At 39.4% G+C, this 12,816-nt stretch overlaps 1 protein-coding gene and 1 long non-coding RNA gene across 2 annotated transcripts in view; one reads left to right on the top strand and one right to left on the bottom strand.

Moving 5' to 3' along the window:
* The first annotated feature begins 1,642 nt into the window (after positions 1-1,642).
* Positions 1,643-12,816, top strand: part of asic1b (acid-sensing (proton-gated) ion channel 1b) — a 195,301-nt gene continuing 184,127 nt past the window's right edge. The window contains exon 1 of the mRNA XM_031301827.2: positions 1,643-3,094. Within this exon, the coding sequence (XP_031157687.1) occupies positions 2,733-3,094 (362 nt within the window). The 5' untranslated portion in view covers positions 1,643-2,732. The remainder of the gene's footprint in view (positions 3,095-12,816) is intronic.
* LOC116051421 overlaps positions 3,098-12,816 on the bottom strand; it is a 33,877-nt gene continuing 24,158 nt past the window's right edge. Inside the window, exon 3 of the long non-coding RNA XR_004105346.1 lies at positions 3,098-3,128. This is a non-coding gene — a long non-coding RNA (uncharacterized LOC116051421). The remainder of the gene's footprint in view (positions 3,129-12,816) is intronic.

A 12,816-nucleotide genomic window follows, 5' to 3' on the forward strand; every position in this document is an offset into this window, starting at 1 on the left:
TACAATACAATTTGTGCATTTGTGTACTAATATGTATGTGAATGTGAGTGTCTATACAGGTGTGTCAGTTGCACTTATGATTAGTTTTACAATATGGTGTATTGAACCTAAAGCAGCAACAATATTTATTTGTGAACTTTAAAAACTGTTAGTTAACTTCTGTGAGCAGTTCGTTTTTCTTCCAGGAAGTGGACCCCTCAGTGCTAAAGTATCCTTTTTTTTTTATCATTTTCATTCCTGTCCCTTAAGAATTTGTCACTACACTGAGTCAATGTTTACAGTTTTTCATTTACTCCAAGATATGGCACAGAACTAGGGCTGGGTGATTTGGAGAAAATCAATCATATTACGATATTCTTGACCAAATACATCAATGTTGATATTACCACAATATTGTAGAGTTGACAAGTGGTGCTTTAACAAAATATTTTCACAATAAGAGTTTAGATAAATAATCATCAACAATATGGACATAATGACTAAGTGGGTAAAGGTAAATAATAAAACAGCTATAAGTCTGGTAAGTTCAGAAAGTTACATCACTTCACTGAAATGTAGCTTTTGAAACCAGGAAAAGACAACACTTATGTCATATTACATTTCCAAGATGATATCTAGCCTCATATAGGCCTATCGATTTCGATATAATATCAATATAATATCGACAAATTACCCAGCCCTACACAGAACTCCGTATTTTTAGTTTAAAAAAGTATCCTTCTGAGCAATGTTCGTCATCTGAAGCTGCTGTAATCCCGTAAAAATATTATATTATATATAAATAATATTAATACATTTAATAAGTAAAATTGCGGTCTTTATCCACTATCTGATGCAGCAATGCAGCGGTGCTGGTACAGTAGACGGAGCCCCAAGAGGTTATGCTCTTTTAAACTGAAATGAGAGAATATTGGGAAATGGGATGATTATTATTTGTAATAAGTGGCGATTTCAGTTAAAATCAAGTAGTTGGCGTTAATATAACTTTTTGGATGCCAACCGCCTTTAAAACCAGAAAGGAAAAAGTAGTGATTCGCGCATGCGTAGCACCTTCGCGCCAATAGGACATTTTGGACAGTGAAGATTGGAAAAAAGAAGCAGGACATTTTTATGAAGAAGGATTAGGGACTTAGCTAGCTAATTCATGAGGATATACCTTTATATTTTACATGTTTTTTCAAAGGTAAGTCAATATTAAAGGCACGCAGTGATGTTATGTAATATATTAATAAGTAAGAAGAATGACATAAACATTACCTTAGCTACATTTTAACATTCATGGCACTGTAATGTCAATTTGTGCTTTTGTAGTAACTTGCTAGCTAGCTAGCTAGTGTGATTGTGTGGTAGCCAAAGTGTATCATGTGTAACATTACCCAGAGCCATAGAGATACTGTCTTTCTCTATCACTCTGACATTACCGATAGCCAGCTAATTTAGTTGGTAATTTGTTAGTGAGTTTTTATTTATTTATATTGACCTACAGCTACCTTAACGTTAACATTACTAGCCGCTGTGCTGTGCTACTGCGATTCGGGGTTTCCGAAGCAGTTCTCCACAGGCGAATTCCACCAGTTAGAATTTAAACCGTTAACATTACGGATTTTCCGAAGTTGTTCGGATACCACCCGTTAGAATTTTGTGTTTGAGCCGGTATATTGCTGAAGTGACACCAACGTTGGACTTCGTCACCTGTTGTAAAACACAGAGCATACCGTCCTATCCTTGCTCTCTCCTGTTGGGGGCGAATTTAATTGATCCCATCAAACCGCGACCACCCCTGAGGTGGTTTCCCCTTAATTCATAACGCTAAACATTTCGGGCCGTAATTGCCTCTCTTTGCCCAGGTAGGCCTACACATATGTTTTTCCCCGAACACTGTAAATCAAGGATAAACCAGCGGGGATCCAAGTGAAACCGGAGTAAGTATCCCTGCATTGTTGTGGAGGCAGCTCGGAGGAGGGAATGGATGCAAGCGAGCAGAGGCGCGCCGAGGCAGCTTTCTGACAGACCCAGCTCCTCTGTGATGCAGCTGTTTATGCTGGCTGTGAAAAAACCCAGAACACCCCGACGACTGCTTTTAAAACGCTAACGGGCGAGAAATCGGCGGCTATTTTTCATTGTGCACGTGTTGGGTTTGTATATGAAGAGCTGGGAAAGCAATGTAGTCAGTGTAGGCTACTCTGCCGTACACAGAGAGAGAGAATATACCGCCGCTTTGATTTTCTCATTCAGCTTTCCCTGTTTTTCTCGCAGATTTAAGTGATCTGTTTTTTGTTTTTTTTTGCAGACCTGCCCAGTGCTTTTGCTTTTTATTTTGAGTGTGGAAGCCAAATATCAACTCGGTAATATCACAGAAGTGTGCGAGAAGAGGACAGCGTTGGCATCTATCCATGCGCGCTCCACACCGGACTATTTATGATGGAACTGTGACCCCAGCCCAGGTACTGCACATGCTTTCCCCGTCTATACTTTCTTCGAGTGTTTTCATGTAAGGACTCGGTATTTTGAGGATATATTGGGTAAAATGCTCAGAATGTCGGGGTATTTTGCCGGCTGTCAGTGACGCAACATCTCACACAGGCTGCATGAGAAATACATGCGTAGAAGGGCGTGAACTTGCAGCCACTAACCTCCTTCCCATTAATAAAGCGTCTGTTTATCTGTAAAGCCAGTTTCCTTCGTTTGCAATCCCATAGCCTTCATTCATCTAAACTCATCCCGGGGACGTAATGGATCTCAATGCGGACTCGGAGGACATGGACTACAAGGAGCCGGTTCCTATTGAAGATTTCGCCAGCAGGTCCACGCTGCATGGCATCTCGCACATGTTCACTTATGAGCGGATGTGTATCAAGCGCACCCTGTGGATTTTGTTCTTCCTGAGCTCCTTGGGTGTGCTGGTGACGGTGTGTGTGGACCGGGTGCAGTTATACTTCCAGTACCCCCATGTCACCAAGCTGGACGAGGTGGCGGCTTCCCTGATGGTGTTCCCCTCTGTCACCTTCTGCAACCTCAACTCCTTCCGCTTCAGCCGGGTGACGCGCAACGACCTGTACCACGCTGGGGAGCTCCTGGCCATGCTCAACGGCAGGTATGTGTGTGTGTGTGTGTGTGTGTGTGTGTGTCTTGCCTTGCCTGAGGCAAGCAGACATTTCCTAATATTTGATTTCCTGACATTCAGTAACACACCTCACCTATAACAGTCTGTTTCTTCTATATGTTAAAACAAACCAGTATTCAGCACACAGACTTCCAAACAGACACACTTTCTGCTTGGAAGATAATGTTTTGCCTCAGGGAAACCTATCTGTGAGGAGGATTTAGCAGTTGTTGATTTAGGATTTGGTTGTGTCCACTGCTCATCATGAGATAACAGTCACAAGATTAAAACATTTAGCTGAAACTGTACGTTTTCAAGTTGGGTACACATTTCACTGCAGTTTTCTAAAAACTGAACCATTCTTTATTCCAATAAAATGAATTGTGAACCATTAAATCACTAAATCCCGAAACCCACTGACTAAATACCAAAACTCCCTAGATTTTCTGTAAAGGGAAGTGCTGATGCTTTACTCTGTAGGCCCAGCAGTTTAAATCTACAAGGCACTAGTGAAACTTTGGACTTCTATTAAAATTAAATTTTTAGTTTTTCAGTAGCCTCGTGGAAATGTTAACCTTAGTTTTACTTTGATGTCTGACTTTTCTCAGGTGAAAACTTACATCATACACATGGAAGTGCAAAGCAGTGTTTTAACACCTGTCTCACCGGTCGTCGCTGTTAGGCCACCAGGAGATGTTCAAACAACATGGACAGAGCATGCAAAACCTTTTAAGGCTCTCAGTGAATATGAACTTGGACTGACCTTAGCCTGAGGTAATTCAGGAAAAAAGGGTACAGATTAAAGGTGTTCCTAAAAAGCAGTTAAAAGGCTCAGCATCATAGTTTGTTAATTAATAATGTAGTGATGATACAGATCTAGTCAGCTGAAAGCCACACTGCACATACGCTGCTGTATTTATGAAACTGTATGCAACAACATGAAATACACCCCGACCATCAATCTGTTGAAATATGTTGATACCATCAGGCTTTCCCCTCCCATTATAAGGCTTAGGGCACCACCTAAGCTGAATGAATGTAGAGCTGCAAAGGTTAATCACTTTATTATTTGTTAATTAGTTGTCAGCTATTACATGTATTGCCAACTACTTTGATAATTGATTCATCGGTTTGAGTCATTTTTTATGAAAAAAATTCTCTGATTCCAGCTTCTTTTTTTTTTTTTTTAAATGTGAATCTTTTCTAGTTTCTTCACTCCTCTGTGACAGTAAAGTGAATGTCTTTAAGTTGTGGACAAAACAAGACATTTGAGGACGTCCTCTTGGGCTTTGGAAAACACTTATTGACATTTTCACCATTTTCTGAAACAACTAATCAATTAATCGAGAAAACAGTCGACAGATTAATTGACAATGAAAGTAATTGTTAGTTGCAGCCCGAAATGAACGTTAAATCAGTGTGAGTATTACAACTCTCTACACGCCTTTCTCAGATCTAATGGTTGTAGATGGTCCCCAGTGGACTTCTTTTCGAGTAATATTTATTTATCACCTGCTCAACCATTTCAAACGTTTTAGACACATATGGTAAAAAATAATGGTCCAAAATGATGCAAAATTCAATTTTTTAATTGAAAAACCTAACCTTTTATTAAGGGAGGACCCCTAAACACCACGACAAATATGGGCACGTAAGTCTTCCACAAACCTAGGAAAAAACACTGTACCATATTTGATAATTAAAAAAATGAGAAGGAACACATTTTATCACCGATCATGTGAATCCCCCAGGTAACAGATAATGGATGAGCCGTTTCTAAGTGGTTAATATAGGATGATGAAAGAGAAAATGCCGCTTGTGCAATTCCTTGCCTCATCATTTTACAGTTCATGTGATACGAATATCTCAATATTGGATAAGCAGACAAGTAGATTTTTAAATCCCTTGCTGACAAAGTGTGGAGAGACGTGTGTGTGTGATTCACAACTGCCTTTCCCTCTGCTCTGCTTTGATCATTTAGTCTTTCGGCAGCCATGACAAGCTCACCGTTGACTGTTGAAACTTTTGACTTTAAATTTCTTCACTTTTTCTGTTCTGTGCCACCCAGCTTATTCTGATCACGTTTACCAGTGCAATACAGGTAACTGCTATCCTAACTATCCTTGACTCTGTATTCACAGCTGTAGCAGTTAAAATCACATGCAAAAAAAAAAACAAAACAGTTATTGCAAAAATCAAAGATCTACTACATACAAACACGTCTAAATATAATCTTGAACACATTAGTCAATGTATTTTTAGCGTATTGATCCACACAGTTCTGCAGCCAAAGGCACAGTTGGATAGTAGCCTACCTCTGTGGTACATGCTAGAATGACACAAATCCAATTATCTGTTTTCATACTGAATATCGTTGCTCTGTGACCTCTATATACATCCATATTACAGGTGATAACCTTACAGGAAAGCAATAGATTCCATTGCTCGGGGCTGCAGTACTAGTGCTTTGTATGGTTTAAATTTCAACCATTGTGCCTGCATCCTTTGTGGATGTGTTTCTTCATGTTTGTACTGTCAGCTGTAATGCCAGACCATTGAAATATCAACACAGGCTTCCACCTCTTTTTTTATCAGTGCAAAATAAGCCAGCTTTCCTGTATGTAGTGAGATGCACCTGAAGGAATAAGGGCAAAAACACTGAATGAACAAGAGAGAGGAAGCAGAAAATTAAAGCTGTGGCTTTGCTCCAAATGACTTTGGAACGAGCTGACTTTAGATGGAGAGAGGGGACTGCAAGCAGAGGCAATTAACTTGTGTCTCGTAAGCTGTGTGATGAACAAGTCTTTATCCTTGTGTAATTAGCGCTGTTTGTTAAGCTACAGAGTTGTCCCGCTGATTAACACTCTCACATCTCTCTCACGGTTTCTTGCCACCACTGTTCCATTTGGCCTTGGTGGAGACACCCCCTTACTTTTTGCCCACTCAGAGATTGGTACTTTATGTGACGTTTTCTTTAAAGATGGCATGGGAAGCTTTGTTAGTAGGTCTTACTCTAAAGCCTGTTTTACGGTTCTGCGGAGGCTCCACGCAGAGCTTTCGCTGTAGCCTACGTAAGTGGCCTGTGTGTGTGAGAGAGTGACGGCGATTAGCTTCGGAGCGAGTAGTGACCCTAGAGTCATAGTGAGAGAAACAAAGTGTCTCCCCTGTGTTTTCTGACCACGGTGGGAAATATGTAGCAGGAAAAGTTAACCCTCTCCTTGATTTCATGTTGTTTATGGAGAAGGAGAACCAGGAAATGAGTCGGGGGAAATACAACGACGTGCATAGTAGTAGTTAGTATTTACATTTTTCGAGAGGTGCACGTCAGGCTACGGCATAGGGTCCGGCATAGACACAGAGGGGTCTGCAGCGGGTACGCCGTCGATTTGACGCAGAAGCATAAAACGGCCTTAACAGTCTCACAGCCGTAGAGTACTACGTAGAAAAAGTACTGTGTGATAAGGACTTCGGAGGTAAAAACTAAGGTATTGGAAACAACTTGAATCTAACTTTTCAATAAAATGTTCTTAGGGTTTTCCTGTAGACACTGCTTTTAAATTAAATATTGATTGGGTGGAAAACATGCCAGTGGTAAGCTTCTTCATATCAGGCAACACGCTGTGGGTTTTGTCAGAAAATGGCAGAAGAAAGACAAAGTGTCGAGCAGCTGTCTCTGGTGGAAGGATCAGGCAGCATACTCCCTTGCAGTGATGCCACACTCTCTTAGATGCTATACGTTTATAACTGAGCTACTAGTACCAGCACCTTAACTTACACCCCACTCCACTCCATCAGGCTCTGTACCAAAAAAAAATCACTTGCTCATGTTCTTGCAGGTTGAAGTCACACTCGGCAGTGCAGAACATTAAAAGTAAATTGCTCAATTTTATTTTTATTATGTCGCAGGGGCAGTTATATGATGATTAACAAAAGACAGGTCATTTTGGAAAAGGTGTTGGTTGTGTGGTGTATGCTGCCCAAAAGTGTTGGATCAGCTCATGAGAGTCAGAGAAGCGAGTCTTCTGCTTAGTTCACAAGCTTTAACATGTTTCCTGAGCTTGCAAACATGCTCCTAATTCACATAAGCGGTGCCGCAAAATGTAGCGCTCGATAACTTTGACCGTGTTATCTGTCTCAGCAAGATCATAGGCCCTAATCAGGATTTTACTGGTGTAAAAAGTGCTTAGGAGAGGACGTGGAGAGGCCAGATCATCACACTGAAAATACAAAGCCAAAGAGTTGCTTTTAAAGCAGTTTTTTCAAATGTGGGTTAATTTGCATTTATATTGTGATTGTTTGTCAGAGAGAAGATTATCACTGGGGAGACATTAGTAGGCAATTTAGTGTTAGGTCAAGGTTTTTAAAAGATTTAATTTGATTCATCATTGCAAGGCGTTGCATGTTATTACTGTATTTTGCGTCTTTAGTTTGCTTGTGTGATTACTTATCAATAAAACAGAGATTTGTTTAGGTTCGCTTTGCCCCTCTGTGGCCCTATTACATTTGTATGATCTCGTCTAAAGTGGCATAATAGCTGTGTCACAGGTGCACCATCATTAAGATGTGATCATCAAAACTCTGCTACCAGGAACAATTGCAGGCATTTATTTTCAATGACACTGCACAAACAATCCCATCCTCTGTCTTGTATGAGTTCAATTAGCGCTAATTGGATAATTACCTGAGATTATATCAAGATGTGTTCATTGTTGTGTCACACCAATGTAATACAATGGGAGTATGAACTGCTGTTCTGTTGTTTTGTTTTTTTACTGAGGGTGTGAAGTCCTGAGTGAGTACAGTTTTGTGTCCACGGTCTCACTGTCAAAGTTCACTCTTAAAGTCAGTGGATGCTAGTGTTTACTCACTCCTCTGAGTGAGGTGGCAAAGTGATGCAGATGCCTCTTCATTCGTTTTAGTCCCCGCAAGGAAATTAAAGTGCTTGTGGCCCATAATCCAATTTAGTCACCCCCGCCCCTACGCAGTGAGTTTGCTGTGATTGCTTTAGGGAGCAGTGGCAGGGCAATATTAAAAATCTACCCATATTATTGTGATTGTATGCGCTTCAACTAAAGCCTCCTGACTCTGGGATCTGAGCATGGCGTCTTAAGTGCTCTCCTGGCAGCTTTGTGTTGCTCATAAGACAGATGCTCGGGATACAATTCAATTAAGTTCAGAATATACCACAACAGGCTGTATCTTCTTATTAGAACAAAGCATGACAATGTAGTCCCAGTGTGGGACAGAGCACTGAACTAATTCTGGCCTGTGCTTTTTTATCAAAGAAACAACCTTCAGTCATTAATTGGCCTGTGTGATTTGATGATATTTACCTAAACGTTACCATTCCTGATACTGGTATTATTTAGTAAATCAATTGCGCTTAACTCACTGTAATTACTATTGCATCTTTTGATGTAGCTGATTTGAAGTAAAGTTGGTGAACATTTAGTGCCTTGAACATTCACTAAAAATTATGACCATGTGGAAACTGTAAACAGAATACATCACAATCTGTAAAGTTACTTTACTAAGAATTTTGCTTTGAGGATTTTTTGTAATCGAATTATTCGAGTTATTCGAGGAATCGTTTCAGCCCTAGTTGGTGGTTCGATCCCTGGCCTTGCAGTCCCGTGTCAAAGTGTCCTTAGGCAAGACACTGAAATCCAAGTTGCTCCAGATGCTTCGCCATCGGAGTGTAAATGTGTGTGAATGTTTATCTGATGAGCAGGTGTCACCTTGTATGGCAGCCTCCGTCACAGTGTATGAATGTGTGTTAATAGTGAATGGTTCCTGTACTATGTAAAAGTGCTTTGAGTAGTCATTAAGACTAGAAAAGTGCTGCTATATAAATACAGACCACTTATTTGTTTTGCAGTTGCAATCAATTTAAAGCGTTCTGTGACTTTCAGTCCATTGGAGCGATATTGTGAGCTAAAATCCCAGTTAAGTTGCTGAAATTGTTATTCATAATTTTTTTTTCATAAAATAAAATACTTAATGCATTGTTTATTTCTGAAAGATAGGTAATTCTAGAAGGCGTGGACCTCTCCAGGTCATTTTACAAATATTAGTTGTGCTTTATCTGGTTGATGTTGGACGGTGATGGCATGTGGCTATGAGTCAGAATATGGAAATTAACTTGCCATTCTCCAGCTGACTCTGCTAGCCTGGCCTAGCTAGCCAGCTGGACCGTCAGGTTTTCAAGTGTAAACAGAGTAAACACAGGAAAAGGTGGCTGGATCCTGGAGTGCTGGTGCCATTCAACCGGGTGACTCTGATTCTGTGTGCAGATCTGAAGGCCACATTCTGCTTTATGAGGTTGAAGGAGCTGATGGGATTACATTTCAGTGAAATTGTACCTCATACGATTTCATGTTACAAATACAAATTATTTGATTGATGATTTTGTGTTAGTCTGTTTTCATGTTTTAATGAAAGATCTGGTTGAGCTCTCTTCAGAGCTGCTGTCACTCAGCCTAACACTCACGCATCTCTTGGTAATGAACTCATTTAAAAACCATTTAATTAAAGCCAGCCATATCACACATTTACAGTGCGTAATCTGTTCACACATTCCCACACAACTGCAGTTAGGTATAAACCCTACTACTACATTGATATGGTTTCAACAACAGTGTATTAGGTAGTATTAGGGACAGCAATTAATGAATAACCTTTCTTGGCTTTATCATCTATTTAATGTTGAGCAAAGCGGTCTTGTCTTTAGTAATTACTGTTGCTTTTCCAAATTCTTCTAATGCTTTTATTAAAAAGAGAAATAAAACTTTTAATGGAAGTGTAAAATACAACATTTTGAAAAACATCCTAATCAGCCAGAGTTGATTTAAAGTTTATACGTTTGATTTAAGAGTTTGAATTTGCAGAGAAAATAAGAGGCAAACATGTTAAACACTGCATTGGCAATACTGATATTGTATACAATAGGTGTGATAGTGACTGTTGTTGAATCTTTGTATTAGAGGAGTTATTAGATAAATTGTCATAGTAATTAACTCATGAAATATCTGGTATGTTCTGCAAGCCTTTACTTGGTGTTTGGTGCCATGTTACACCTGATCTTTGATATTGCAGTGTTGAATTCGAAGACAATAGTGTGTGGCATTCAATTGAACTCTTGGTCAGAACAATAGTCCCAATCCTCGCTGTTACAGCACTGTTAACTCCATTCAACATGAAGCATGACGGATTCCCTTCTCTCTTCAGTGTTATGAGCGCAATAGAGAGAAACAGTCCTCATTTCAAATTACGGCACATCCTGTCTCACGGTGAATATTTTATTTCATTGTGTTTGTAGCAGGTAAATAACACTGTAGCTGCAGTGGAACATATTACATTTCTTCTCATTTTGTTGGAACACGACAAGTTGAAAATACACCACCAGTTGAATAATAAGGCAGTGCTCACAAAAGAAATAATGTAATATCTCATTTTTTATTCATGGATCAACTTACATTAATCACATCATCAAGGGACAAAATCTTGTTCATGAGTATCAGCAAAGCTTGACCTTGTGGAATTAAAAAAGAATCCATTAAGATTTACCACCAATTATGGTTTGAAATAGTGCCCATATCCATGAGAAATAACTCCGCTGTCAGCGTCCACAAAGTCATTCACAGATTTATTGTCAGGGGAGAAGGGTATGCCGTTGTCTCTCTCTGTCTCTCATGGTTTCTAACTCTAATTCTGCTTTCTCTAGCTTTAGCTTATTCATGTTTGCAAATGTAAATGGAGTTGTCCTAAATAATTACAATAACACAATAAATGAACCCTATTATAAAAGATGGGTGCTGCTCTCTCACATTACACACAATTTCAGGACTTCATATCAAAACCCCTTACGTTACTCCTTTGCAGTACTCTAATTTGGATAAAAATAGAAGGAATGACTACCTTGTTGCTCAGTTAATTCAAAAAAACATGATGCAGTCTTTACAGTGCTATTCACTCTGATAGACTATGTGTCCTAGCTAATTATTCTCATAAGTGTCTGTCAGTAGTGCTTAATCTTAGCACTCCATAATTTGGATGCTTGTACCACCGATGGCCCATCGCTCAGCAGGGGTCATCAACCGGCCGTCTTTTCTCCAAGCAGGGCCACACTAGTTAATTGAGGTTAATTTATATCTCTGAATGACTGTGAGCAGGTGCTGGAGGTTGATGGTGGTTGTCAAGCAGAGGCATGTCATAAATGATTTCCCCATTGTTTTCATTTTCTGTGAGTATGTCTTTTGTAGTTAAGTTTCAGTTTGGTGTGTGTTGATACACGCAAATCAATCATACTTTGTCCTTTGTTTTATGCTTTTGTGTGGAGGAAAGCGAGCCAGAACTAGAATCCGTGTGTAATGCTTCATTTCATGAAACACCTGATTATATTTTACCCTTGAACAAAAATTCTAGCACATGCTATGTGAAGTGTTTCGATTTAAATAGTCCAGACTGCGCAGGATCTGAATTACAGCATTATCAACACTTTTATGCTTACTATGTGAAGCCGCTTTGCCACCATAGTTAATCCTAATTATTTGGCAGAATGATTAACATGATTGTGTGAAAGGAAATACTCCCATACTTTATATAATGAGCCATTTTCTCCCACTCGGCGCCACCCATGGTGGCTGGCATGCCACATCTAGGCTGCCCGTTTCAGACAACATGTGGATAATATTGTGAGAGCTGGCATGCACACTATGTAGCATAGCTTTTGTTCAGTTAGAGAAAGAATATACTCGTTGCTGCTTCTCTGTTCATGTTTAATTCTTTTTTTTAAATGGAATTGAGGTGCAGCTAAAGTTGGTGGATTTCCTTTAAGTCATTTTTAGTCTTTCATGGGTAGGTTAAAGTTTTTTGTTTAAGTAAAATAAATCATTACAGTCCGTGAAAATTCATTTTACCTTTTTGATGTCTACTCTGTTGTTTGCTGTTCATATCTGAGTATTCATTTTGAAGTAATGAAAAAGTTAACAAAAGCACACACATCCAGATGATAAAACTAGGTGCAGGACAAAAGAACATGTCAGACTAAAAAAATATAATATATATATTTCTTAGTCTTCATTTTGAAGAATGTCGTTTCAAAAATACAGTTTCTTATGATTCATACAGCAAGTTATAAAGTTATAAAAAGTTTGCATGTGATTCTGCGATTACATTTGTTTCTTTAGTAGAACAAAAATTACAGTGCTGTTGTGTTTGTTGTATGCCAAAGTTATGAAATTAGGCAGACTGGTTTATTAAGTGCATCTACGTATTAGGGGTGGAACGGTACACTGAAGTCACGGTTCGGTTCATACCTCGGTTCAGACATCACGGTTCGGTTCGGTACAATGGAGAGAAAAGCAAAACAAAAATGCAGAAGGCAATTTTTTTATTGTGCATGTCTCAGGCTGTCCACTGAGCTAGCTGTAACAGCTTTAAGTGTATAAAGTAAGATGTAAACAGTAAACAATAAGTACCCTGCATCATCTCCAGACTCCATCTGAAACTTGTAAACAAAATAAGACAATCAGCTAGTAGTGTGATATGGGAGACAAGCGCTGCTCTCATATGTGAATGCACAGAGCAGGGGTGTTAAAAGAGCAGCTTTGGTTACACAGAGCAGTTGACGAGTTTTGCTGTTAGCTTCACACGCTAACGGTGAAGCTAACCGCTAACGGCGGAGCTAACAGCTAATAGCGGAGCTAACAGCT

Source organism: Sander lucioperca, chromosome 6 (genome assembly GCF_008315115.2).
Source record: "Sander lucioperca isolate FBNREF2018 chromosome 6, SLUC_FBN_1.2, whole genome shotgun sequence".
NCBI classification, from domain to species: Eukaryota; Metazoa; Chordata; class Actinopteri; order Perciformes; family Percidae; genus Sander; species Sander lucioperca.